At 31.6% G+C, this 26,420-nt stretch overlaps 2 protein-coding genes and 1 pseudogene across 7 annotated transcripts; 2 read left to right on the forward strand and 1 right to left on the reverse strand.

The window, feature by feature from the left end:
• Nucleotides 1–1,033: 1,033 nt before the first annotated feature.
• On the reverse strand, nt 1,034–3,726 carry LOC131639138 (protein FAR1-RELATED SEQUENCE 5-like). The gene is made up of 2 exons (XM_058909642.1): nt 3,679–3,726; nt 1,034–3,592 (listed from the first exon to the last, which is right to left on the reverse strand). Exons 1-2 carry the CDS (start codon nt 3,724–3,726, stop codon nt 1,034–1,036), a joined length of 2,607 nt encoding a protein of 868 aa, XP_058765625.1.
• A 1,028-nt stretch (nt 3,727–4,754) lies between these two features.
• LOC131639143 (LEAF RUST 10 DISEASE-RESISTANCE LOCUS RECEPTOR-LIKE PROTEIN KINASE-like 2.1) lies at nt 4,755–13,892 on the forward strand (annotated as a pseudogene).
• Nucleotides 13,893–19,369: 5,477 nt separating this feature from the next.
• Nucleotides 19,370–23,322, forward strand: LOC131639131 (uncharacterized). 6 transcript variants are annotated; one of them, XR_009294888.1, is made up of 9 exons: nt 19,370–19,648; nt 19,732–19,840; nt 19,991–20,111; nt 20,233–20,287; nt 20,496–20,623; nt 20,736–20,912; nt 21,098–21,303; nt 22,172–22,480; nt 23,064–23,322. XR_009294888.1 is itself a non-coding variant. In XM_058909632.1 (7 exons), the coding sequence occupies exons 3-6, from the start codon at nt 20,037–20,039 to the stop codon at nt 21,263–21,265; spliced, it is 513 nt and encodes a 170-aa protein (XP_058765615.1). In that variant the 5' UTR covers nt 19,374–19,648; nt 19,732–19,840; nt 19,991–20,036; the 3' UTR covers nt 21,266–21,303; nt 23,064–23,322. The 6 variants fall into 6 exon arrangements, 1 of the variants encoding a protein (XP_058765615.1); XR_009294887.1 differs by having other exon boundaries at nt 19,371–19,648; nt 20,195–20,287; XR_009294886.1 differs by lacking the exon at nt 20,496–20,623 and having other exon boundaries at nt 19,372–19,648.
• The last annotated feature ends 3,098 nt before the right edge of the window (nt 23,323–26,420 follow it).

Consider the following 26,420-nt stretch of genomic DNA (forward strand, 5'->3'; position numbering starts at 1 on the left):
TGATTGTCTGTAATATATTTTTAGGATAATTTGCTTGCTGCTTTATGCAGTTTTGTGTAATTTGGACCGCCCTTTGCTGCTTTCTGTTGCTTACATTGTTATGTGCTAGTTGTTGTGTCCTTGGGTGTGGATATATTGATGATGGCAAATAACAACAACGCATTATGTGAAGTAATTGGCAGTGGATTGAACTGTAGGCTGCAGCGAATGCTGTTGAAGGAGCGGTTTGAATGGTTGCACCTAAGGCTTCTGTGCTTGCACCAAAGCATTTGATTAGAGGAAAGTGATGATATAATAGTAGCTGCCACTGAAACTATGTTGATGCACCTGATATTGGAAAATAGAAATGTAACATGAAGAATATTTAAATTATGTTGATGCACCTTTAATTGTTATGTTCCATTGAATTGAAAAATTATGCTATTTATTTTTGCATTTTCATATTGCACCAAAGGTACCAAAGTTTTGAAATAGTACAGGTAAGCAATCCTATTTATTTGTACTGCTTTAGAAATTTTGGTGCTGTTCTATTTTAATTTAATTTGGCTGGTTTCATAATCAAAATTGTGCATTGTATTTTTATCACAAATAATACAGTATGAATTTACTCTATCTAAGTAATATTTAGAACATTGTTGATTAATTTATGAAATATATTATGTTGAATTAGGGAAATTACAATACAACAATAGATGAATTTCAATGTGCTTTAGGATAAAATTACAGCAATTCACTTCTTCAGTTACATCAACTTCCAGCCTTGGATATATTAAAACTAACAAGACACAATGTCTGTTACAGTAAGCATACCAAATGCCTATTACAAAACAAATCCCACATTTGCAACACAGCACCCAAAATTACAAAATCAGTATAACTGCCAATTATATTATCCAATACAATAGACTACGAATACCACCTCTTACTTCACCACATTCCCATTCTTAACCCATTCTTAACAGAAACAGACACCTTCCTTGCCAAACAAGCAGCATAACATCATTTTGGCATTGCTTCATCACTTCACTGAATTTCAAACTGAAAATCCATAGTCATTACTTAACCTTACAGATACTGATTGTAAAGAACTATCTGCAGGAGGCTCTCCATCTGCTCCAAGAGTAGGGCAGCATCTTCTGTTGTGACCAGCTGCACCGCATATCCCACACGTCTGTGTCCGCCTGGGTCTCTCTGATGTACCAACAGTACCTGGTCCACAACCCTTGCTTCTTGAACATGAAGGGTTAAGTATATTCACCAACTCCTCTTCAACATGTATGTTATCTGGAACATCTTCATTGTTGTACTTCGATTTAAGCCTACAAAGTTCATTAGTCAGATATTCTAAATATTTTTTGTAATCATCAACATCCATATATGACAAGTCAGCGACCTCCTTACTAAGATTCACCAAAGTAGCGTGTCTAGCAACCAAATGTGAATCCCAGTAGTGGGAACCATCTTCATAACTTCCACTAATAGACTCCTTCGCATATAATGACCAACGATTCAGCACAAGATTCTCAGGAAATTCTACAATATTAAGATAAACCATCACAGCAACAATGTGCTCACAAGGAATCCCAATGGATTCCATTCTAAGACACGAGCATCTGAAATCGTTATTCGATGGACAGTGGGAAACACGCCATCCATGCCCTTCGTCTTTGTATTTTGTCACCGCATAAATGGTAACTGATGCCATATCTTGAATATCTAATACAGATGTTAAGGTTACCTTTTTCATAACAGATCGTACCATTTCAAATATCTCTTTTGTCCAGTGCTTTGATGCTGACCTCTCAAGCGCCCTAAGATTGGTATGCAACACTGCCTGTCCATATTGGGATTCAAAATCAGCTTGAACCTCTCTAAATCGAAAATATGCCACACACCTATGGAACTGCTTAACAAAATCAGTCATATTCATCCTCCAGTGTACAAACTGTCCCATATGACTATGAAATGCTTCGCACCGCGATGGCGTTCTTATTCCTGCAAAGAAATTTCCCCTAATATGAGCTGTTGCCCACATCTTCCTTTTCTGGTACAATTCATTGATCCAATTATTATCTTCTAACCCAAACCTATCTAACATTTCATTCCACAGACTCTCAAATTTCCAAACATCGTGATCACCAAGCATTAATTTTTTGAAAACAGGGATGAAATTGGGATTGCTAATGTTGGAAATTGCATTTCGTAGGAGATGCCATGCACATAACCTGTGGTAACTGTTGGGAAAGACTTTCCTGATTGCATTTCTCATAGCAACATCACCGTCCGTTATTACAGATAAAGGTGTCTTACCTTTCATTGCAACCAAAAACTGCTCCAGCAACCATACATATGTCCCTTCAACCTCATTTGAAACTATGGCAGTAGCAAATATAATCGTCTGGTTATGGTGATTAACACCAGAAAAAACAACAAATGGGCACCTGTACTTATTTTTCTTGTAGGTAGCATCAAAAGCAAGCACATCACCAAACAGTTCATAATTCTTTTGACTCTCACCGTCGCTCCAAAATAGGTTTTGCAACGTTCCATCCGCACCCACCGTGTGTGCAACAAGCATCAATGGATCTATTACACGAAGATCAATAAGATACCTGACAGCACCTTTAGCATCAGAAGACATCTCTTTCCTTTGTCTTGCAATTTGATTATGTACATCCTTCTTCAAAAATCCTACCTTATCATACCCCCCGGTAGCATTAGCGAATGAACCAATCATTTGAGTTACTTTGATTCCGGCATTCCCAAAATTCTTAATTTGCATCTTATCTGACTTACTAAGCTTCCTATTACCTGCCAACAACCTGCAGTGCTTCTCCTTTAACATTGCATGATTGTGCTCAAAGGTAAAAACTGTGACATACCAACGGTGTGAAATTATATCAATATGAACCCGAAATTTTGCTTCACATCCACACCGGGTTTCGTGCCTCGGACCACGTTTGCGATTATCTACTTTGTTTTGCCTAAATCCTGCAAGGTTACAAAGAAATGTTTGTTGAGTAACATCTCCACTCTTTTTTTTAATAACTTGACCTTTACGGACTGCAAAACCGTTCATCTTTGCAAACCAACAGTACCATGTGTAAGCTATTTCCAGACTTCCAAATTGCAGCTTCGAAACATCATCACATTGCAAGTTAAACATGTCCATATTTGCAATGTCGTCAAACTCGTCAACAACAAATGATTCGTCTGGAAGTTGATCTGAAGATATCGATTCATTCAATCTGTCCGAACCCCATTCCGATCCTTCCCCAGAAATTCCACTGCCGTTTGAATCTGTATTCCAATATTCGTGTCCACTAACATAACCGGAACCTATCTCGTCATCATAATCATCACCATCTAATTCGCCATCATCATCTCCATCTTCATCATCGTATTCACATCCGTAAAATTCATTATCTTCTTCCGCATCTTCATCATAGTATTCAACTTCTTCAAACTCAGAATCTTCATCAACAACTCTGTTGTCATATTCAACATTATCCAAGCATCCATCACTAACAAAATCCAGTTCACCGTCATCGTTAACACGACCATTCTCATGAAAAATCCCATCGTGTGCTTCCTAAAAAAATATAAATAACTAAATAGTAAATCAACCATCAATTAGGGTTACAACCACAAGATAAGATTGTTTGAAAATTGACTTACAGAGTTAACTTGCATTACTCCATGGCCAATAACGTCACCACCATCCATCTTTAACTCAATATCTGTTACTTTTACTAAGCACAAAAACTTGCTTCAGACACAAATCGTTAATGGAAGAGGATCGAAAATGGAAGAAATGAAGAAGAAATCAGAAGGGAGCGCAAAAGAAGAAATCAGAAGGGAGCGCAAAAAGAAGAAATCAGAAGGGAGCACAAAAGAAAATGAAGAAGAAAATGGTTTCAGAAAAATAAAACGCAGAAGAGTAATGGCTGCAGAAAAAGAAATGAAGAAGGACAATGGAAGAAGGACACAGTGGAAGAAGGACGGTGAAGAAAGGTGTGTTGTACGTTTGCAAAAGGTGTAAGGGATGGTGGTGATATGGTGTGTGTTAGTGAAGTGAGTGACCATTAGGGACAGCTAATCTAACGGCTCTTGTTCATTTGAAAAAAAAAAAAGGAAAAAATGGTCTCTCACGGTGAGAGACCTATCCACCTTGCGCACCTTAGACGGCGCCCAAACATAGTACAATACAAAAAGTTGTCTTGTACTGTTCTGTACTGTCTAGTACTGTTCTGTCCAATACTTCATATTTTGCAAATCAAATGCACCCTTAGAAGAGATTGTAACGAACACAGAAACAATTGAATTCAATTATAGCTTTATTAATTCCAACAAGTACCAAGGAAATGTCTATTGATTAAGTCATTCCATTTCTTTTTAGAAAATGAAAACAATATAGAATTAATGGTAAACGAAAAGAAATCATTTAGAAGGAATGCCACTACAGGAGGAGAGAATGTAGAGTATCACTTGCTGCCTCCTTCTCATTGCACCGTGTCTTATTATATATGCTGACCCATAAAATATTTTCTGTTAGCACCATCTTACCTCTCTTTGGTTCCACAATACTAAGATCATTTGCCATCTGTCCTTGATTGCTTCAAATTTCTTATTTTCCTCCAACAATATTATTTTGCCAGCTCATAACATCAACCAATTATCAATTTAGTAAAAAAAGCTGTATCTAATCTAACAAGACCATTCTCCTCTGTTGCTCTCCATGCTGCTTCCTTAACTAATTTAGATAAATCATATTCAATTGAGACACTCTTACATACTCGCACACCATGGCCTCACAGCAAAGCCACTTCTTGTTTTCATTCTTCCTTATAATTCAACTGCTACTAGCATCAGCTAACTGTCCCCCTTCAATTAACTGCGGACATCTTGGACAAATCCAGTTTCCTTTTACAACCACACAACACCCAAACTGTGGCATGTTAACCATACACGGTTGCGATGACCCCGAACCACAATCCACAAAAAGCATTCAAAATAACAATAGATGGTTCGATATTCTCGAAATCGAACCCTTCACAATAACAATTCGAGACGACCAACTCCACGATTTATTGCAACAGAAAAGCTGCAACATTCTTAACTTCAATTCTATGTTTACTGTCAACACGCCTTTGGTTTCATCTCGTTTACAAAATTATGTAACCGTTTTCGGATGTAGCAACATCAACAACACAACTGATCTTCAACAGTACTATTCTTCTGTTTCTAATAATACTTCTATTTGTGTAAACCCGTATGCCAGTAATGAAACTATTGTGGTTGTAACTGATTCCACCACTTTCAACTCTAGTCATCTCAAAGGATGTTCAAAGGTGGAGCTTCCAACTAAATATGAAGTTCCACGTGTTGATCCAGAAGATCTTTTTTACTTCTTAATTGCTGATGTTGCAATCAAATTACAAGTTTCTCAAGATTGTTCTACTTGTCATGATCTTGATGGAGGTCAATGTCGTCTTGATACCAAAGGACAGTTTTATTGTCACCAAGGTACCGCCGCAATTTACAAATTTAAGATCTATCCTATGAGTCCATATTTCAAATTATCAACACTTATATGTTGTTTTATTTGGCAGGGAAATCTAATAAGACCCTTCTAATAGTCACAACAGGTATGTAGAAATTAAATATAATTTGCAATTTTTTCTTTAATAATAATCTATGATCATTAATGGTAGTGTCCAATAGACACATCTTATATTCAATTTCTCTCTTCCTTTGCTATGTGTGTTAATGTAGTTCTTGCAAGTATTGTCTAGAGAGTCAAGCTTTTGGGTTTTTAAGGTGTTTAAAATTTTGTGTTCATTCTACTTGTTTATTGAGTGACCATGAAAAACATTTTAGAGAATTTTTGAAGCGAATTTAGTGGAAAGGTCCCAGTTCCTTGCAACAATAATTAGGATAGATGGAGCAAGCGATCTTTAGATTCCACTATGTGATGGAAAAATTGCTAAGAGAATGCAAGATTTTGTCTGTAATGCATCAGATATACAAATCACGACACATAAATGTATTGAAGAAGAAAATTGAGCAGGATACTTCATCTAAGGATCCTTGATACATTCGAGAAATGCCGTGTTGGTGATGACAAACTCAAAAATGTTTGTTTACAAACAAACTTTAAAAGAAAATTTGTAGATGAAGAACGATGAGAAAGTTGATGGATATTTCTATATGATTATACATATCACTGATCAAATGAAAAGCTCTTCCAAATTATTTTTTATCAAACCAAAGTGAACAAGATGATGTAGACTCTCTCCTCCAAATTTTATTCTATTGCAATGTAAACTAAAAAAATCAAAAGATTTATCAATCATGAAGGTTGAGGAATTGCAGTGTTTTTGGAAGCACACAAACAAAGAGTGCTTGAAAGAATAAAAGAATATGTGACTGAGTAGGATATGAAGGCTCAAACAACTAAGAATGTTGGTGGTTAAAAGTTGGAGGGAAATGGAATATCCAAGAGAGGAGGATCTCAAGAACAAAATACTCCAAGAAAAATGATTAACCTAGATCTTATTCAAGAAACCATAGTGCTCATCAAGAGATAAATAAGAAGAAACCAATGAATAAAAATAGTACTCAATGCTATAATTTTCAAAGATTTGGATACTTTGTAAGGAGTGTTAGGGAAAGTGTGTCCCACAAAATAAGGAAAATGCAGACAGGCACCCATGGGTTAGGGTGAGAGTAACTCACAATCAGACCTTATCCTCTTGATGTAAACATTAAATGATTAACTTAGAAGTATAGATGGTTGGTACTTAGACACAAACCATTCAAATCGTAAGATGAGTCATCGAGAATGGCTTGTCATTTTGATAATTCAACAAAGTCAAAAATATAAGATATGATAATAACATAAAATTTCCATTTGAAGGGGTTTGCGATGTGTTGATCAAAGACAAGCAAGGAAGTCAATCACTCATCTCTGGTATGTTGTATGTTCTCAACATGAATAACATGTTGGCCACGTAACTAAAAACACATGAGAGTGAAATTGTGATATCACGATTTTAAAAATCAGTTTATAAAAACACTTAAATTTAAAATGAGTTATGTTGAAGATAAAAATAAACAGAGAGGAGGCAACAAAATAATAGAAAATAGAAGAGACAGAGAAATAAGTAATGGATTAAAAATAAGTAACTAAAATAAAAGAGACAGGGGTAAAAAAGTCACTTCACAAAACTATCCTGGTTCAGCCTACTCTAATCTCTAAGAGTTTTTCCTTGATATTTTTACTAAAAAAGCATTGATATTTTTCATAGGATCATCCCAAAAAAACCTTTAAAAACAACTTAAGGTTTTGCATAGGGTGAGACCAAAAGTCTTTCACAGATAATCAATAGCTTTTACACAGACTCAACTCAGTAACCTTCAACAAATAACTAGAATTTTTTCACAGGCTCAACTCAATAACATTAAACTAAATTTTTTACAAGTTTAGCTCGCAAACTTCAAATATATTAAAAAGTATCACAAGAGAACTACGCTCTTGAATAAATAATTATATGACAACACCAATACAACACAACTCTCATATGAGAAATTTCACTCCCTTGACACTAAGGTAACTAGCTCTAGTGAAAAATAGCTTTATAAAAGAATGAGAGATAGAAAAATGAGAGATTTTTTATTCATAAAACTAGTGTATTTTAAAATGAGGAAAAAACTCCTTTTTGTAGAAAAAAATCTAGCTAAAAAAAGGCAACAATCCACAATTTTTTTTCCAATATTTTAATAGATTCAAACCATGTATGAATCGATTAGCTTTGCTCAAAAAGGAAAATTATAATTTCGGCATCACTTAATAGGTTAAAAGCCTTCTTAATTGATTATTTGATGTTTCACATTATTTTAATCGATTAGAAGCAAGGCTTAATTGATTAAACAATGTGTTTTTTCGTTCCTATTTGATAAAAAAAAATCTTGATCGTTTAAGCACTTTCCCATATTGGTTTTAAGAAGTTTTGTCAAAAAGAAGAGAGGTTTGAAATGATTTTGTGTATGTGTGTGCATTGTATTAGTACGTCAAGACATACTCTTGCTTCATTTATAATAAACTGATAAAAAACAAGATAAAATGCTAAGTGCAAGATTAGACGAGCTTTCATAACTTTCACATCTTCAAGTTCGTAGTGTCAAGATCACAACTTCATATCTTTCAATATCTTTTCTCGATTAAAATTTGTCTATCACTTTCAACTCTAACTTGAAACATTTTTCTTAATGAGACTTGTGATTTATCTTTCTTGTTCAAATGTCATCATTAAGAATCCTTTGAAGAGTTGTCACATCTCAAGAATGTATGCTTTAATGAGAGTATGATCTACCCCCGAGAGTATACTTCTCCCCTTTTGTTATTATCAAAAAGGCGGAAAACCAGGAGAGGAATAAAAATAAGTAACATAAAGAATCCAACATTAACTCATATAAAAGGAGTCAGTTACTTAATAAAGGTGGAGATATAAGCACATAAATACACATATAAGCAGCACATAGGGCCATACTTCTCCCCCAGTTGATAGAATTCAACTCTAACCAAAATTATTTTCTGACCTTCTTCATCTTTGTTGATATTGAGTTTTAGATTTATTTTTCTGTTTCACGTTCCTAAAGTTATGTGCTTAAGGATGACTTCTTTTGATTGCTGAATTTGTAATATAAGAAAGTAGCAAAGCTCCTCATCATATACATTTTTGAATTCATTTTGCATCATATCTTAAAAATTACAATGTCCTCCCATTTCATATTCATCAGAGGAGTCCATGTCGTTGTTGTACCATGCAATGTAAGCTCTCTATGAGTGTTTTGTGGTGATTTATATATTCTAAATTTTCTTTGATTCTTTGAACATTATGGCTTTATGTGAATTTTCTTTTCGCATTTGAAGTAAGTTGAAATTAAGGTTGATCTTTCTTTACTTTGCTTTTGAAAATTTGAAATTTGTTTTTCGTGCCTTATGAATTTTTTGAATTTTTTAAATTTTCATTTTGGAAATATTTATCTTCTGACTCCATGTCTTTGTCCCATATAACTTTTACTGCGAGACTTTATTTTGTCACCTTATTCATTCTCAATTTTCCTTTGGTTACATTTAATGTTCTGTCAATTTTCTAAACAAGGTAGTCAAATATATAGAAGACATATCTTAATATTCATAAAACGCAATGACTTTAGGTCACCAATTACAATTTAAACATATAAGAAATTTTAAAATTAAATCTTCATTTTAAATTTTTTTACACATAGTTGTCATATGATTTATAATGTAAATAAAATGAATTTCAATATCCTAAATGTTTTCTATGGTTTTCATTTTGAAAATTTTATACTCATTGGTCAATGTGTTCATCCTAACCCTTTTATCTTTGTAGTATCTTCATGGATAACTTGGACGATGTCCCACATTTTTTGTAGATTGACACTAAGAAACACACATGAACTCATCAATACTCAAAGCGATAGTTATGCTTTTGCTTTCAAACTATTATACATTTTTTCCTTTTCCTTTTAGGTCTAAATATCTTTATCTTTGTTTTCCACTGCACCGTCAATTAGATGTGTGGGACAAAAGAACCATTATTTATAGAAGTTCAGATATGATAATTAGGGGTGGAAATATGGAAGACCAACTAACAGGGGTCTATGCCCTAGCCTACACAGGCTCGGACTAGACCATGCTTTTTTATAAATCTATTTAGCTAAAAATGTTATGCCACACCAGAAAAAAATACATTTTAAGTCTATCAGGACGACCTATTTAAATAAATTTGGATAACTTTACTATTATTAAATTGTATTTTGTACGTTGAATTAAAATACAAATATAAAAGCTTAGCCATCGTGAAGAACTTATGAAAATAAGTTGAAAAAACTTTATGAACAATGTCATAAGTTGTTGTCATAAGTTGTTTTCATAAGTTCTCTAAAAAAACAGTATCACAAAACTTATGCTAATAGGTAAACTCAAATGAATCAATGAAAACAAACATTTAGTCTCATTGTTCTTTTAATTCGTTAGAGTATTTAATGTTGGTTGAATTTCTCATTTACTTCAAACAAAGTAGGCTTTTAAGTAGTCTAGTAGGCCAATCAGGCCTTTGAAAAGGCTAGGCTTAGGCCTAAAATTAAGTCTATGATAGAATACATGTCAGGCTTATGCTTTGAATTTTTAGCAGGTAAGACTCAAGCTAGGAAAATCCTAATTCGGCCTAGCCTATTCTCACTCCTAATGATAATCCACCCCTTCTATAAAGATTATCATCCTCTCTTTTCACAAAGCATACCATTCTCTATTGAAGAATAATGAGAGTCTCTTTAGTGAATTGTTTGAAGTTATTCCTATTCTTTGAAATGATCAGTCTTATAACATGAGTTAGACTCTGATACCACTTTTTGACCAAGTGACTTCAAACACAAGAGAGGTGTGAATTGTGATATTCAGGTTTCACAAACTGGTTTATAAAAATGCTTAAACTTAAAATAATTTATGATAGAAGATAGAAATAAAATGAGATGAAACACGAGAATAATAAAAAATAAAAGAGACGTAAAAATAAGAGTCTCAATTTCAGCATGATCACTAAATTCGATATGATTGAATTTGAAGACTGAATTTACTTTCTTGGATTTGAACTTATTGTAATCATAAAAGTCTTGCTAATGCACCAAATAAAGTACATAATTGATATCTTGAACAGATTTAATTTGATGAAGTTGAACTCAAACAACTAATCCTATGGAAGCAAATTCTGAATTAAGTAGAAATGAAAATTGAAAGACAATGGTGAGATGTTTGAGGCATGCTTATAATTCCAAGCATGATATATAATATAGTTTGATTGTGGTGGTGAGAGGATTTATGTAGGAACCTAAACTATCAAATATGTTAGTAGTCATGACCATCATGAGATATCTTATGGCTCAATAGACCAAAGCATCTTATTTTTTATTCCTAATAGACAAAGGGATAAGTTTCTAGTTGTTTGTGACTCGAATTGGTGTGAAAACAAAGTTGAAATAAGAAGGACAATGGAATATATGTTCAAGTTGTTTAAGTTTCCATTTTTATGGTGCTCCAAGAAGCAAACAACGGTGACCCCATCATCTTGGGAAGTTCAATGTATTTCATCCTGTAATGCATCTTGTGAAAGAGCATGACTCCAATCTTTGTTGTTTGTAATGGAGATAGGAAAAGAGGAAGAAGTTGAACTAATGGTAAATAACAAATCAACAATTAACCTTGCAAAGGATCTCATAGCTCATGAAAGAAGCAATACATTGAGTTCATGTTTCACTTTATTAGAGATCAAGTAAGAAAGGGAAAAATCACTTGAACATACTGCAAAACAAATGATTAGGTAGTAGATGTTCTAACCAAACTGTTAAAGATTGAAAAATTCAAAGAGATTAGAAGCATGCTCAATGTAATAAGTGTAATAAGTGTAGAGATTTTGAATTAAAGGAGAGTGTTGAATTACTATTCAAGTCTAGAAGGATTTAATGAGTTACTTGTCATGTAAATAACTAAGTGGTTAAGTTAGTTAGATTACTTGTTTGACTAGTAACTAATTAACTAAGTTGATAATGTTCTTTTAGGTATGATTAGTGAGTTGTAAACACAACTAGTGGTCTATAAAGAACCATCTTTGATCATTAATGATAGTGTGTGCAATACACAAAACTGACATTTGATTTGTCTCTTTCTTTTCAATGTGTGTATTAATATAGTTCTAATAATACTAACTAGTAACTTGCAGGTCTAATGATTTAATAATAGAGGATTATGATCTGGTTTAGCTTTGTAACATTTTGTCTTAACTTAATTACGATCTGGTTTAGTGTGTAGTACTAAACCACCTTGAATTTAATAACTTTGCTTCTAATTACAGTCAGAAAAGAAAAAGTGGTGTGATGATAATAGGTGTGAAATGTTCATTTTCCATAAATACTCAATATACTAGTCTATAACAACACTTTTCTGCACTAGATTTTTAATTACTTGATAAATTATGCAGTTGCATCTTCTACTGGAGTACTTGGAGTTCTAGCTTTGTTGGCTTGGTTCTTGAGAAGGCGTTTTATCAGCAACAAAAACTCACCATACCAAATAATTGAGTTGTTTCTGAAAAACCATGGTCATCTAGCAGCTAAAAGATACACTTATACAGATATAAAAAAAGCAACAAATTCATTCAAAAACTAACTAGGTCACGGAGGATACGGAAGTGTATACAAAGGAAAATTACAAGATGGGAGTCTCGTGGCAGTAAAGGTATTAAGTGAATCCAATGGTAACGGTGAAGAATTCATTAACGAGGTTGCTAGTATTAGTGTCACATCTCATGTTAATATCGTTAGTTTATTGGGATTCTGTTTAGAAGGGTCGAAAAGAGCTTTGATATATGACTACATGCCTAACGGATCACTAGAAAAGTTTATAAATGAAGACAAAGATCCACTAAAGCTAAGTTTTCCATTGAGTTGCAATACTATCTACAATATTGCAATAGGCGTTGCTCGAGGATTAGAGTATTTGCACAAGGGTTGCAATACTAAAATCTTGCATTTTGATATAAAACCTCATAATATATTGCTAGATGGTGATTTTTGTCCTAAAATTTCAGATTTTGGACTTGCAAAAGTATGTGCAAGAAAAGAAAGTAATATATCTTTATTCGGTGCTAGAGGGACTGCAGGATACATTGCTCCCGAAGTGTTCTCTAGAAATTTCGGTTCTGTTTCTCACAAGTCTGATGTATATAGCTATGGAATGATGGTTTTAGAAATGGTTGGTGGAAAACACAATAACAGTACGGTTGATGTTGAACGGTCGAGTGAAATTTATTTTCCACATTGGATTTACAAGCGCCTTGAACAAAATCAAGTACCTGGACTGCGGAGCTTTAATAATGAATTTGATAAAGAGATTGTTCGAAAGATGATTATAGTAAGCTTATGGTGCATCCAAACTGATCCATCCCATAGGCCTGAAATGAGTAAAGTGGTAGAAATGATGGAAGGTAGCTTGGAATCTTTGCAAATACCACCAAAACCTTTCCTGTCTTCACCTCCTAGGCCTCCCTCAGAATCATCGGATTGTAACATTTACACATCTCATGATTCGTATACTTCAGGTATATAAATGACTGCAATAAGTTTCTAAGGCAAATAAATATATAGTTCAAAAACAGGTTTGTTAGCACTATTATTAACATTCCTATTTACCAACTACACTGCTAATTTGCAATTGCAGGCACACTCCATAGTCCATACCACTGATTGCCAACCTCTCTAGTGATCCTGCCTTGGTAGAGCTAGTGCTGAGACCAACATTCCAAGAAGATAATAAATCAAAACTGTTGTCAAATGCAAGACTTGAGCACAAAAAACTAAAGGCTATGTTGAAATTTAATTAGTATTTTTTGGTTTGAATCAATCCAAATTTTTAGGGAGTTGTTATTTGAATTGTTGACTGGTATTTGGTTTCAGTTAAGTAACATGTTTTATGATGCCCCAAATGCAACATTCTCAGAATTGTTCATCTGTTCTTCAATACGAACAATTTCACATCGCATCTGAATCGTCAATCTTCATCAACAATCAATCTTCTCCGATCTCTCTCCTCTCACTCGCGATCGCACCTCCGGCCAAGTCCCTTCCGCCTTCAACCTCCGCTGGCAACCGAGCCGCCCTCCGACGACCTCCGGCCACCGCGCGCTCTGCCGAGGATTCCTCCGTTTCCGATCGCGATTCCGACGATCTCTTCCCTTGCTCCTAGTGATAAAATTTTATTGGTTACCTGTACATGTGTGACATATATAATTTGGACAGGTACACTTGTACAAAACAGCCCTAACATATGTGATGGTTTATTGGGTTTTTTTCCCTTAAACTAAAAAAAAATCGGATACTCCTTCTGGACGATGTATTGCGGCTTATCAGTACAAATCATGTGCAATTCAATAGAGATTTTAATGTATTTGTGCTTCTTTGTGTGTGGTAATAAAAGTTAGATTTCCTATTTTAGAAGTTGCTTATTCGGAGCATATGTTGTTTCTGTTACTTTGAGATCAAACGGTTTAGATTTAAATGTACCAAACTTGAAATCATTTCAAAACTACACAAACTGTTCCAGTTGTAAAATCTATTATGACCTTCTACGTTCTGTGAGGCCTAGTGGTATCAAAGTACCAAGGTCTGTAGCAGAGTGTACACAGTGCCAGGTTGCAACAAGAGACATAACTATTAACTACCAATGAATGACCCTTTTGATTTTATATCACCTATAATCAAGGGGATGTGCTAATGTGCATAAGGTATATCCTTATGCACGGTGCATAAATACTGAAATATTGTTTATATTATTCAAAGTATTATATTTATTACTCAAAATAATATACAGACTAGTAAAGGACCCGTGCGTTCGCACGGGTCACGCAAAGTTGATATAAATAATAAATAAATATATAAAGATAGTTAATAAATATATACAAAAGATACACAAATTAAAAAGAAAAAAAATTGAAATTATAATTGTTATATAAATATTAATTTAATTTATTTAGAAATATATACTTTAGTAGAAAAAATAAATGAAATCATTGTAGTCATCTACCCATGCATTTATACGGATCGCGCAATATCATTATAAATAATAAATAAATATAGTATAGTGATGGTTAAGAAAGTATATAAAAGATATATAAATTAAGTAATCTCGACCCGTAAAAAAATGTATAGTTTAGTTTAAAAATAAATAAAATAATTAATTAGTCATCTACACGTGTGTTCGTACAGGTCGCACAATATTGTCAGAAATATTAAATAAATATAGTGCTTTGATGGTTAAAAAAATATAATATTTGAAATTCTAAATGTCATAGAAACATAACATTAATTTTAAAGTGTTTAAAAAAATTTCACTTTGATTTCATATTCTTGTATTTTATTTTATAAGTTAGTTGTTTAAAAAATTTTGATTTTTAATTATAAACAGATTGAGTTAAATGTTTTAAAAAATTCAAAAAAATTAATATATGGATTAAAAACCTATATTTTGTCGGCCCGTTACAACATATGATATATAATATTTGTTCAATTTAAGTCAATATTTTGTCGGCCCGTTAGAAAAATAGGTTCGGCCCGTCGGACATGCCTATAATTTTTAAATTTTTCTGAATTGTAAATTTATGGATTCTATTGATATTATATGATTTTATGATCATATATTAATTAAATATTTAATGATATGTTTTAAAAATAATTATAATGATTATGACAATGAATTTAATTTATAAATAATAAATAAATATATACCGATGGTTAATAAATATATATAAAAGATACGCAAATTAAAAAGAAAAAATATTTGAAATTATAATTTTCATATAAATATTAATTTAATCTACTTAGAAATATATACTGTAGAAAAAATAAATAAAATAATTAAGCAGTCATTTACCCGTGCGTTCGCATGAATCATTTTTTTTGAAGAAGCTAAAAAATATATTACCAACAACCGAAAATTCCTTCAAGCACAAGACGTTCGCATGAATCATTCACCATCGTTATAAATCTACCATGATGAATCATCTACCAGTGTATTCACATGGATTGTACAATGTTATAACTAATAAATAAATATAATGTATCTGATTATATTTATTTGATTTGGTAACATATATTAAATGATCTAATTTTTTAAATATAAAAACAAATTGTCATCGTTAAAAATAAATATATTATCTTTCCCAAAATAAATATATTATACTTATAATTATTAAAAGTCAAAATATTTTAAATCATAGGCTAGTTTATATATTAATAAGTGTAAATATGATTTGCATATTGTTAAGACCAAATCAAAATATAAAATTAAATATTAAAAAGTAATTTGAATAAAACAATTTGATTAAAGTAATTGAAATAAATTAATTTGAATAAAATAACTTATACTACATATTTTATCGTTATTTTATTCGTCAGAAGAAGCATTTGGGACTGTAATTAATGATGGTTAAAAAAATTTAAAATATTCAAAACATTCAAATTTTTGTTTTTGCAGAAAGAATAATAAATGTTTGTTTTTGCACTTTTTAACATTTAAGATCACTATAAATACAACAAATACACCATTTCTATATATATAAAAAAACTCATTGTAAAAATGTTCAAATATTACAGTACTAAATCAATTAATTTCTTATTTTTTTCAAATATTTCTTAATGATTTACTATTCTTGTATCGGGTGGTCGAAAATGTATATTTTAGTAGAACAAATAAATGATATAATTAAGTAATTATTTATCCGTCGTTCGAACGGGTCACATAATGTCGCTATAAATAGTAAATAAATATAGTATAGTGATGGTTAAGAAATGTATATACAATATTTAAAAATTAAGTAGTTTCGGCCCGTAGAAAATGTATATTTTTGTAGAAAAAATAAATGAAATAATAAAGTATTCACCTATTCGTACGTTCAGACGGTTAGCGTAATATCGTTATAAATAGTAAATAAATATGGTATAGTGATGATTAAGAAATACATATAAAATATATATAAATTAAGTAATCTCGACTCGTCGAAAAATTTATATTTTAATATAAAAAATAAAGAAAATAAAGATATATGCCACTTTCAAATCAAAGTCAACATTAAAAAATTGAACACCTTTTTAAACAAATATGCATTAAAACTAATATGAATTAAAGTTTATAGGAATCAATTTAAATAAATTGTAATAAAAGAAAATACATCAAAATAGTCTGGAAAACAAAATCAAATTCATGAATGCATTTATGTAATTGAAATGAATATTATAATTTAAAAATTATATTAAATAAATCACTTATCTTAATCTTTATTAAAAATAAGATAATTATTTTATAATAAAAAGTATATATTTTTTCATTTCTTTAAAAATAGTTGAAAAATAGTAGTACTAATGAATAGTCTAATCTAATTTTTAGATTAAAAATTATATAATAACACATAAAATTAACTCTCTTAAAGCATAGTTTTTTTAGATAAATAAAACTTTGTAAAATTATTTTTATGTTATTGAAATAATTTTCTTGTTTTTTGTTGAATAGTATTTTATTTTTTGAAGAATATAAAAAATAAATTTACCTAATAATTTTATAATTTTTTATATATAATGTATATTGTTTTGTCAATAAATCAATCATTTTATTAAAATGTTAAGTTGTAAATAAAAATTCAAAGCGCATGGTGACTTTTCCTTTTCCTCCATCTGACCTTTTCTTGACTTTTTCTTTTCCTCCATCTTATCTTTTCTTGACTTTTCCTTTTCCCCGCGTGACTTTTCCTTATCTATCTCATTTTCTCCTAATCTCCTTGTACGTTTGATATTATGATCCATTGTACAATAATTATAAAAATATGTTAGAATACACTTTAATGTGTGAAGAAATTTCAAAAGTCATAAAATATTGTTGGAATCAATGAATACTTTGGTTAATGTGCGAAAGAAATATGAAAAGGCATAGAAATGGTTGGAACCACAAAAATTTAATCGTGGAAATTGGTTAAAAGTTAAGTCTCTACGTTTTCCACTGCAATAATGATTAATTATGCATGTGGGAAAATGTAAAGATCAATATGGCTTAACAGTATTTGTCCAATAAATTCGTGTACCTGCATTGGTAACATTACAAAAATCTGAATTTATTTGCACTATTAATTAGCCTGCCATTTTAATAATGATCATAGCAGATTTTTTAAATTAATTTAATCTTTAACGTAAAATGACATTTAAGGGTACTAAATGAGGCTATTAAACTATATTAATTAAGTTAATTACGTAAATTGGTAGTATACTATTTTATTATTAAATTTGAAGATTTGATATAATAATAAAATATTAATTATTAGTTTTTCATAAATATTAAGTACATAATAAAATATAGAATATAATTTATGCAATTTAAATGAATCATTATTGTTGTGTAAATAAAAATGATATAGTTAATGAAAATTAGGATAAATCATTATGCAATTCAAATGAATCATTATTGCATTATAAACCAAATATATATTAGGCGGGTATAGGAAACATCTGAAAAATTGGGCAAGTCTAGCCATAAAATTATGAAATTGTGTTTTAGAAAATCATGTTTTTCTATTTATAAAACATATATTTATTTACAACACATATTCTAGGAAATCACATTTAAAAACATATCTTTATTAAAAAAACATTTTTTTAATTATAAACAACATATCATAACCAAAACATTTTTTTAATCATAATTTCATCATTTAAAAATAATAAGTGAAATGTAGTTAATTCGAATTTGTACTTTTTCAATCACATCCTCAAATAGCTATAACTTATCTAATTTAACATGCACTAATCAAAATATTATATTCTATATTATATACAAAGAAACAATTAAAATTTAAAAATGACATAATATTAAAAATGACATATTAAAAATGAAAAACTAATTCATTAATAATTCGTCTTAGACATGAAATAGTCTTAAAACCCCTAATATTTAATTTTGGATATTAAAATCGCAAGATATTCACAATTATACATGAAAATTATTATCTGATAATTTATTATCATTTAAAACTCACAAATTTGGAAAAAGTGTTGGCTCTTGTTGTGTTACTGGTATTGTTGAAATATCTTGGAGCGTATTGTTGAAATATCTTGGAGCATACAAACTGTACATATTAATAATCTTATACACATACAAAAATTTGTTAGGTTCTACATCCAACATAACTATTCAGTAACAATTCATGACCACCACCAATATAACTTGGCATTCTTACCAATTCCACCTCTTTGAAGTGAGTTGAGAAAAATATGTTGCAATCAATTACTCATTAAATTAGATGCAGTAATCAATTCCATATTGACATCATTTTCTGCAGTCAAAGTTTAATATTTTACAAAACCTATCATCACTACTAGAAATTTGGCCTACGGCCACGCTAAAATTGTCCACAGCTCAGAAACTGTGGCCACATATATGATTTGGCCATGGTTATCAAAGCGTAGACGTATGTTATAGAATATTGAATTCGGAGTATGAAACTGTGGCCTTTACTTCAATTGCCACGGTTATAGAACTGCGGATATTTTAAGCCGCAAAGAAAAACCGCGACCTTATAATTTTGACTAAAAATGGTGGCTCAAATTCAAAAATTTAGTGCCCGCCATGTTTTCCCTCTTTTCTTTTCGCTTCCCTCTTTCGCTTGTTTTATATTTAATTTTTTTTTAAGATAAGATTAAAAAGAAAAAAACTAAAACAAATAAACATAAAAGGGGATTAGGGTTATGTGACCTTTAGATTCTTCTCTTCTCCCTCTCACGGTCGTGAAGCAGCAACAACGCCGGGGAAAGCCTTTCTCCTCCAACGAAACCGACATCATCGCACAGCCACCGTGAACATACGAATTATCACCTCTCATCTCGACTCTCTTCTATCTCTGGTCTCCACGCGTTCTCAATCTCTCTCTCTCTCTTCTCAAATCCCAGGTTCTCTCTCGATTCTCTCCGATGAATTGAAATCACGCCTCAACAAGAACAGAACACGCTAAAAAAGAAGGTCACCACTCAGGTACGTCTTCGACTTTTACGCTTCGTTTTCTCCATATCAAATTTTCTCCTCTTTTGCTTCTGTGTTTTTCGTCTTTGTTTCAGTTGTTGATACGTGGATGGAGTTGATGCGGGTTGAAGGTTCCTTCTGAGTTTGTGAAGACTTGAAGGATCGATCGAAGAAGATGAAGAGGGGATGCCGTTTTCTTTGAAGGTTTTGTTGAGTTCTTTGATTCTGCAATGAGTATAACATTGCCTCTTCCTGATATCTATATCAATTGCATTTCATTGAGTTCTTTGATTGTGGTAAACCTTTGGGATGTTTTTTGGTTGATTCATTATGTGTTTTCGATCTATCCAACAGGTCTGAGATTGATCATTTGACAGCCTTATGCAGTCAAGGACTGTAGATGCACCTATTAGGGGAGAAGAGGGAGATACTTCAAAGCACTGTTGATCTTGTTCAAAATAACTTGAACTTAGAGGTTATTTCTATTATGTATATGAAATGAATAATTTGATTTGACTGGTTGTTGTATTAGCTCTTAATTATTGTACTGACTTATAGGTGATCTATGGGGATACTGATTCAATAATGATTTACAGTGGGCTAGATGATATTGCAAAAGCAACTTCAATAGCTAAGAAAGTTATTCAAGAGGTAAGGTTTGACTATTACTATTAACTATGCGAAGATCCTTTGAAACCTGTATGATGAACTCATGATGGGGTTGATGTTTATGTCACCTTTCTGCTTATCTTTTGCAACATGGTATTTTAGAAAAAATTTCCAGGCTTGTTATCCCTCCCGTGATATTGAAGTGATTTTTTATATACTTCAAATTTGAAAGGGCATTTGCTCTCTGCAGCTAGATCTTCTATGGTGTCAGTCTGGCTCAGGCCAGCTGTGGTGGTTGAATGTGAAGTTATTGGTGATTCCACCAATAATTATCCGAGCAGAGTTTAAAAAATGGGCATTGAACTGCTACAATATAATGTTGTGTTTCAATTTCTTTAAACATAAAAAGTTTCTACCTGAATACAACCTGTTTCAATTTCTTTAAACATAAAAAGTTTTTTTGTAAAGTTTCTTTACTGCTTGATTATAGGCTCTGGTCAATGTCTGTGGTGCCGTAGTCTGCAAGGAAGAATGCGATCCATTTGTATCTGTGACTCTTGTGAGGCAGGGTGCTAAACATAATGAAGTGAGAAAGACAATTAGCTTGACCTCTGAGAGTAGTGAACTTCTGTTTTCTGATGTTATTCCTGGAAAATACAGGCTTGAGGTTTGCCTTCTTTTGCATATTCCCATTTTGTTTGTGGTTTAGCTGAGTGGAATTTCTTTAGTTTTATGTTTTGATGCTTGAATACTTTCCTCTCAAATATTTACTGCTTTTTGTTCAGTATTAGTCGTTTGCTCGGATGTTCTAATTCATTTTAGTTTTTAACTGTTCTATAAAATTTCTTTTAGGTGAAACATAGTTCCCCTGAATCAGTGGCCAAGGAAGATAATTGGTGCTGGGAGAAGAGCTTCATAGATGTAAATATTAGAGCTGAGGACTTGGAAGGAATTGTTTTTGTTCAAAAAGGTTACTGGGTCAATGTGATCTCCACTCATGAAGTTAGGGGGGTTACATAACTCAACCTGATGGATCAACTGTGAATTTAAAGATTCAGGTATTTGTTCATTAGTCTGTTTAACTATGTTAGGAAATTGCAATTTAAAGATCAAATATCTATCTTTGAATATTCTCTTTGGGCCAATCCAGGAGAAAAGCTTACCTTTGTTCCTCGGGGCATTTAAGTGATCTTATACTAACTGTCTTAACTCTTATACTTGTACCATTTTGAATTTATATTTACAAGGCTTTTGTGGAGAGAGCTAGGATCAAGAAACGAAAAATCACTTATTAGTAGTCACTACCTGTTTACATGATTGTCAATTTATCCCACAAGGATAGACTGTGCACAGACTGTAATAATTAACTATAGTATGTATAGGGCATTTATACCATCTCATTCTAATTGTTCTAATTCCATTCCAACTCTTTTAAGTGCCTCATTTGTACCATTTTAAATTTTTAGTTACATTTTCCAAATCTAATTTCTGTTTAATCCAGTCACTGAACTCAATAATGTATTTATGTTTGCAATTTTCCTTCAAGGCTGAATGTTTAAATAACATTTTTTTTGTCCCTATGTTGCCTATAGTAATGAAATATAAGTGTATTATTCATATACTGCACAGAGTTTGTGATTCTGGGAGGTTTCTATAAGGAACTATCTTATAGAATGTGATAAACTAAACTTAAAAATAAGAAATATTATTAAGAGGATTAAGAAAAAAATGAGAATTTATTCTTAAGATGATACATAAGAAAAGAAAAAAATAGAATGCTTCTTAGTTTCCTTTACTACTACATATTGATCTTCTCATATTAAGCTCTTTTCAAAACTATACTCAAACTACACCTTCCTTACTACTTTAAATAAATTGAAAGAGAATCAATAACTGTGTTTGTTTGTTCATTTATTTTCCAAATAGGGTCTTGAAGTTTTTAGGAAGAAGCATGTATTGGTGTTCATTTCGAGTCTTGATAGCATTGAAGATGAGATTTCACTTTTGAATTCAATCTATGAAAGATTGCAAGAAAACTCAAAAGAATCAATAGAAGGTTTCAAGAAAGAAGACTTCAAGATTTTGTGGATCCCCATTAAATGTATGTGTTAGGAGGTTCATGATTCTATCCTTGCTGCAGATCCACCCTCATGCTTCAAAACAAGTCTTGGATGAACTTTCTGAAAACCTTCAAATTCCTATTGTGGTTCAACCACCACAGATGCAGAGCTGCAGGTGATTAATAGAGTTTTCAAACAAGTCTTGGATGAACTTTTTGAAAACCTTGAAATATTGTCATATTGTCTTTGCTTCTTTAAAGGTGTTGTTCAAAGTCCATAAGTTTTTCCTCATGTTTATTTATAGCTAAAAGTTCAGCCATAAGTTTTTTGTGGTCTTGTTTAGATTTCATTAAATTTTCTATATACTTTTTTATAAGCATTTTTATAAGTTCATGTTCAGCCATAAGTTCTTGTGTGATCTTGTGTGGTCTTGTTCAGCCATAAGTTCATGTTCTATATGCTTTTTTATAAGCATTTTCTTCTACATGCTTTAAAACATGTCAGACTAAAATATATTTCATATGTACTAGTAACATTCTCCCCCGCCTATTAGTTACCCAAGTGTTCCTTTGTGCAAATGGGGTTTCATATGGATTTGTTTCAACATTTGAAAACTCTTGATCAACTCTTGTTTCAACTCTTGATCAACATTTGAAAACCACCTTGGTTTCTAAAATACATATAAAAAACATAAGCTTATAAATGAGCCTCTAAAGTTGTAATATGCTGAATGATGTTTGGAATGATGTTTATTGCAGATTGGAGACGAAGAAGATTGTGATGAAGATATGGAAGAAGCTTGTGATCATGAAGATGTGAAAGAAGGTTGTCCTGAAGATGTGGAAGAAGAACAAGGAGATGATCAAGAAGAATTTTAAGAAGTTGTGTTTTATATTATCTAGCTAACTAGTTCTTAGAAGTTGTGTTTTAAGAAGTTGTGTTTTATATTATCCAACTTATTAGTGACACTACAAAAAAAATTACTTTTGACGTTAATGTTAATTTGCTTGTAATTAATTAGATTCTAATCATCAATATTATTGTTAATTATATATATATATATATATATATATATATATATATATATATATATGATACAGAAATAAACCGTGGCAAGATTACTGGTTTAGAATGCATAACATATAACAACGGTTTTAAATAGGTGGTCATAACAAAACCGTGGCTATATCTTGAACTAATACTGTGTCGTAAACGTTAAAATGAAGCCGTGGCTTTACCATATAGCCACAGTTTTTAAGTCATGGCAAGTACAAACCGCGGCCTTAATCAAGCTACCTAAACCGTGGCCTAAAAAAGCCGCGGTTGTAAAAAAGGCGTGGTCTATACCAAAAAACCGTGGACTTTACTTTAGGCCACGACCGTATACTCCACAGTTGGATTTCCGTGGCCAAACCGTGGCCTAAGCGTTACGCCACGGTTATTTTGCATATAGCCTCGGTTTTCTGGGGGTGGCAGGAGGCCTTTTTTCCTGTAGTGCATATATTTGATGAGAAAATTAGAAACCGTAAGTTAATGTTACAATGATAAAAGTAGAAAGATTCCCATGTTTCAAATCATTCCACCTTCTTCTTCCTTCGTAACCAATTAACTTCATCAATTACAATAACAACTCTTCACCATTAACAATACTAACACCATCATTCATATACCAACAACTCTTTAATAATTTTAATACAACAACAATACGAAAGAAGCAAAGAGGAAAATATATATCAGAAAGTGGAAGAATATAGAGGCACAAAAACGACTTAGAGAAGAGTCTAAAACCATCGCCGCCAACGCTGTTTCATCTTCTAGACACATACCATCGCGCTCTTCTGCCGTTCACAAACAATAGCCACATAGAAACTCCTAATGAATTTTGAAATCAGTAGAGCACATCAAATCGAAAACAATTGAGATCTTTTCAATGTTATGGGATATATAACACAAAAATTACATGGGTTGAGAAGGATCGATGAATCAGAGAAATTAGTTTACACAAACACCCAATCAAAATCTTGTCAGTTTCATACAATTGCAAAACCACTGTAACAACCGCAGCACCGACACTGTAAACTCTGGTCAACAGCGAAGACACCGTTAATTTCTTAGGTTCTACTACTGTAACCAAAATCAAATCATGGAAAACTAAAAGAAAATAAACCGACATAGAGTGTTGCAGCGGCGGCGACAAATTTTACCTCGAGCATAATTCTCCAACAGATCTGAAACAGAGAGAAAAAATCATCACCATCATCAGATGCTTTGGAAAAGAATGGACATAAAAAAATTCAATAAAACAGTAAACAATGAAGAAGAATATAAAAAAACTAAATTAACATGAAAAATAGAACCAACAAACAGAAAAAAATGCTTAAGCCATAAAACTTACTGGTATGAAATTATAAAATAGAAAGAACAATGAAGATGAATGTACAAACAACAATATTAACACAAATCATCAAAGAACTATTCATCGGTTAAAAGCTTATGAACTGAAGCTTGACCAAATGTTGGTTGAACCTTTACTGTAAATGCCATCCTCTTGCTCAACAGTGAATCAAGCTCATCAGGATACACCATTGTATCATCCGCACCCTCCTATGAAAATTGGTGCAAATTAAATATTGTGTCTAATTTTGATTAGAAAACGATTTAAGGGCGATATAGTCTGCACCATATAACGAAAACAAATTAAACTTTTTAGGGCATGTGATTTGTTTTTCGATTGAAAAGGATGGCGGCATTAGGAAGAAGAAAAAAAGTGAAACCTTGACAAATGTTAGTGATGGATGAATGATATAGGAATACGTTATGCAAGGTATGGTAGGGTTTATATAGGAAGAAGGTAGAACCCAAAAATTTGGTGTTTTAATGTATGAGGAAAAACCAAAGGTCATTGCAATGGTTAGAAAAATAAAAAAAAGTTAAGAAAATCAAAGGGCATCGTAAAAATGGATTCATTAGATGCATGTAATTATTGCAGCATCCACTCATATTTGTAGAAAATTGATTTGGGAAGTTGGAAAGGATCAGAATAGGCACATGAGATATTGGACCAAATGGTTGAGTATTGGAGGAAGCTTATGTGATGATTGTGTCTGCAACATAAAATACGTAAAAACATAAAAAATAATTAATTAAAATAATTAATACATTAATGACAGATGCAATTAAATAGTAATGACAGTTTTATCCTTAAAATGAAAGTAATCTATGGATTAATATGGGATTAGGATGTAATTAACAGAGGCATTACTTTTCTTAGTATAGTATTGATTACTCAAAATAATATAAATATTACTCAGAACAATAAATATATTACTCAAAATAGTTAAAATTCGATATTACTCAAAATTGTGTAAGTATTACTCAGAATAGTGTACTCATTACTCACAATTAATAATTACTCATAATTAATAGAAGTGGACAAATAATGCATATATTATTCATGGATTATGATATTATTACTCGTTTCTATACTAAAATGTTACTCGAAACAATTTAAATATTACCCATACGAGACTTATGCACCGTACATAAAGATATACCTTATGCACATCAACCTGACCCTATAATCACCGTCCAAGTACAATTATCTGATGATTGCAATAAATGTTTTCGCCTCCAAGGAGGCCAGTGTCAACTTGACATTCATAGAAAATTCCATTGTATCAAAGGTATGTACTAAAATTAACCCAATTCATTATAGTCATTTGGTCTTTTTTTTGTTTTTGTTTTAGTGACTAATATATATTATAGTTAATGTTGCTATGATTGATACACATACACACACACACACACATATATATATATATATATATATATATATATATATATATATATATATATATATATATATATATATATATATATATATATATATATATATATATTTAAAATACTCTATTGAAGATTACGTGAGCACAATTTCTCTTTACACGTGCCTATTTCCTTTTTCAATCTTCTTCATCTGAGTAAAATTTTTAATGTCTTTTTTTTAATGTTATTGATATGGCTTATAATGGTTTATTGACAATGGCTTATAATGTCTTTTTGTAATGTTATTGATATGCCTTATAATGACTTATTGTCAATGGCTTATAATGCCT

Source organism: Vicia villosa, unplaced genomic scaffold (assembly GCF_029867415.1).
Source record: "Vicia villosa cultivar HV-30 ecotype Madison, WI unplaced genomic scaffold, Vvil1.0 ctg.002544F_1_1, whole genome shotgun sequence".
NCBI classification, from domain to species: Eukaryota; Viridiplantae; Streptophyta; class Magnoliopsida; order Fabales; family Fabaceae; genus Vicia; species Vicia villosa.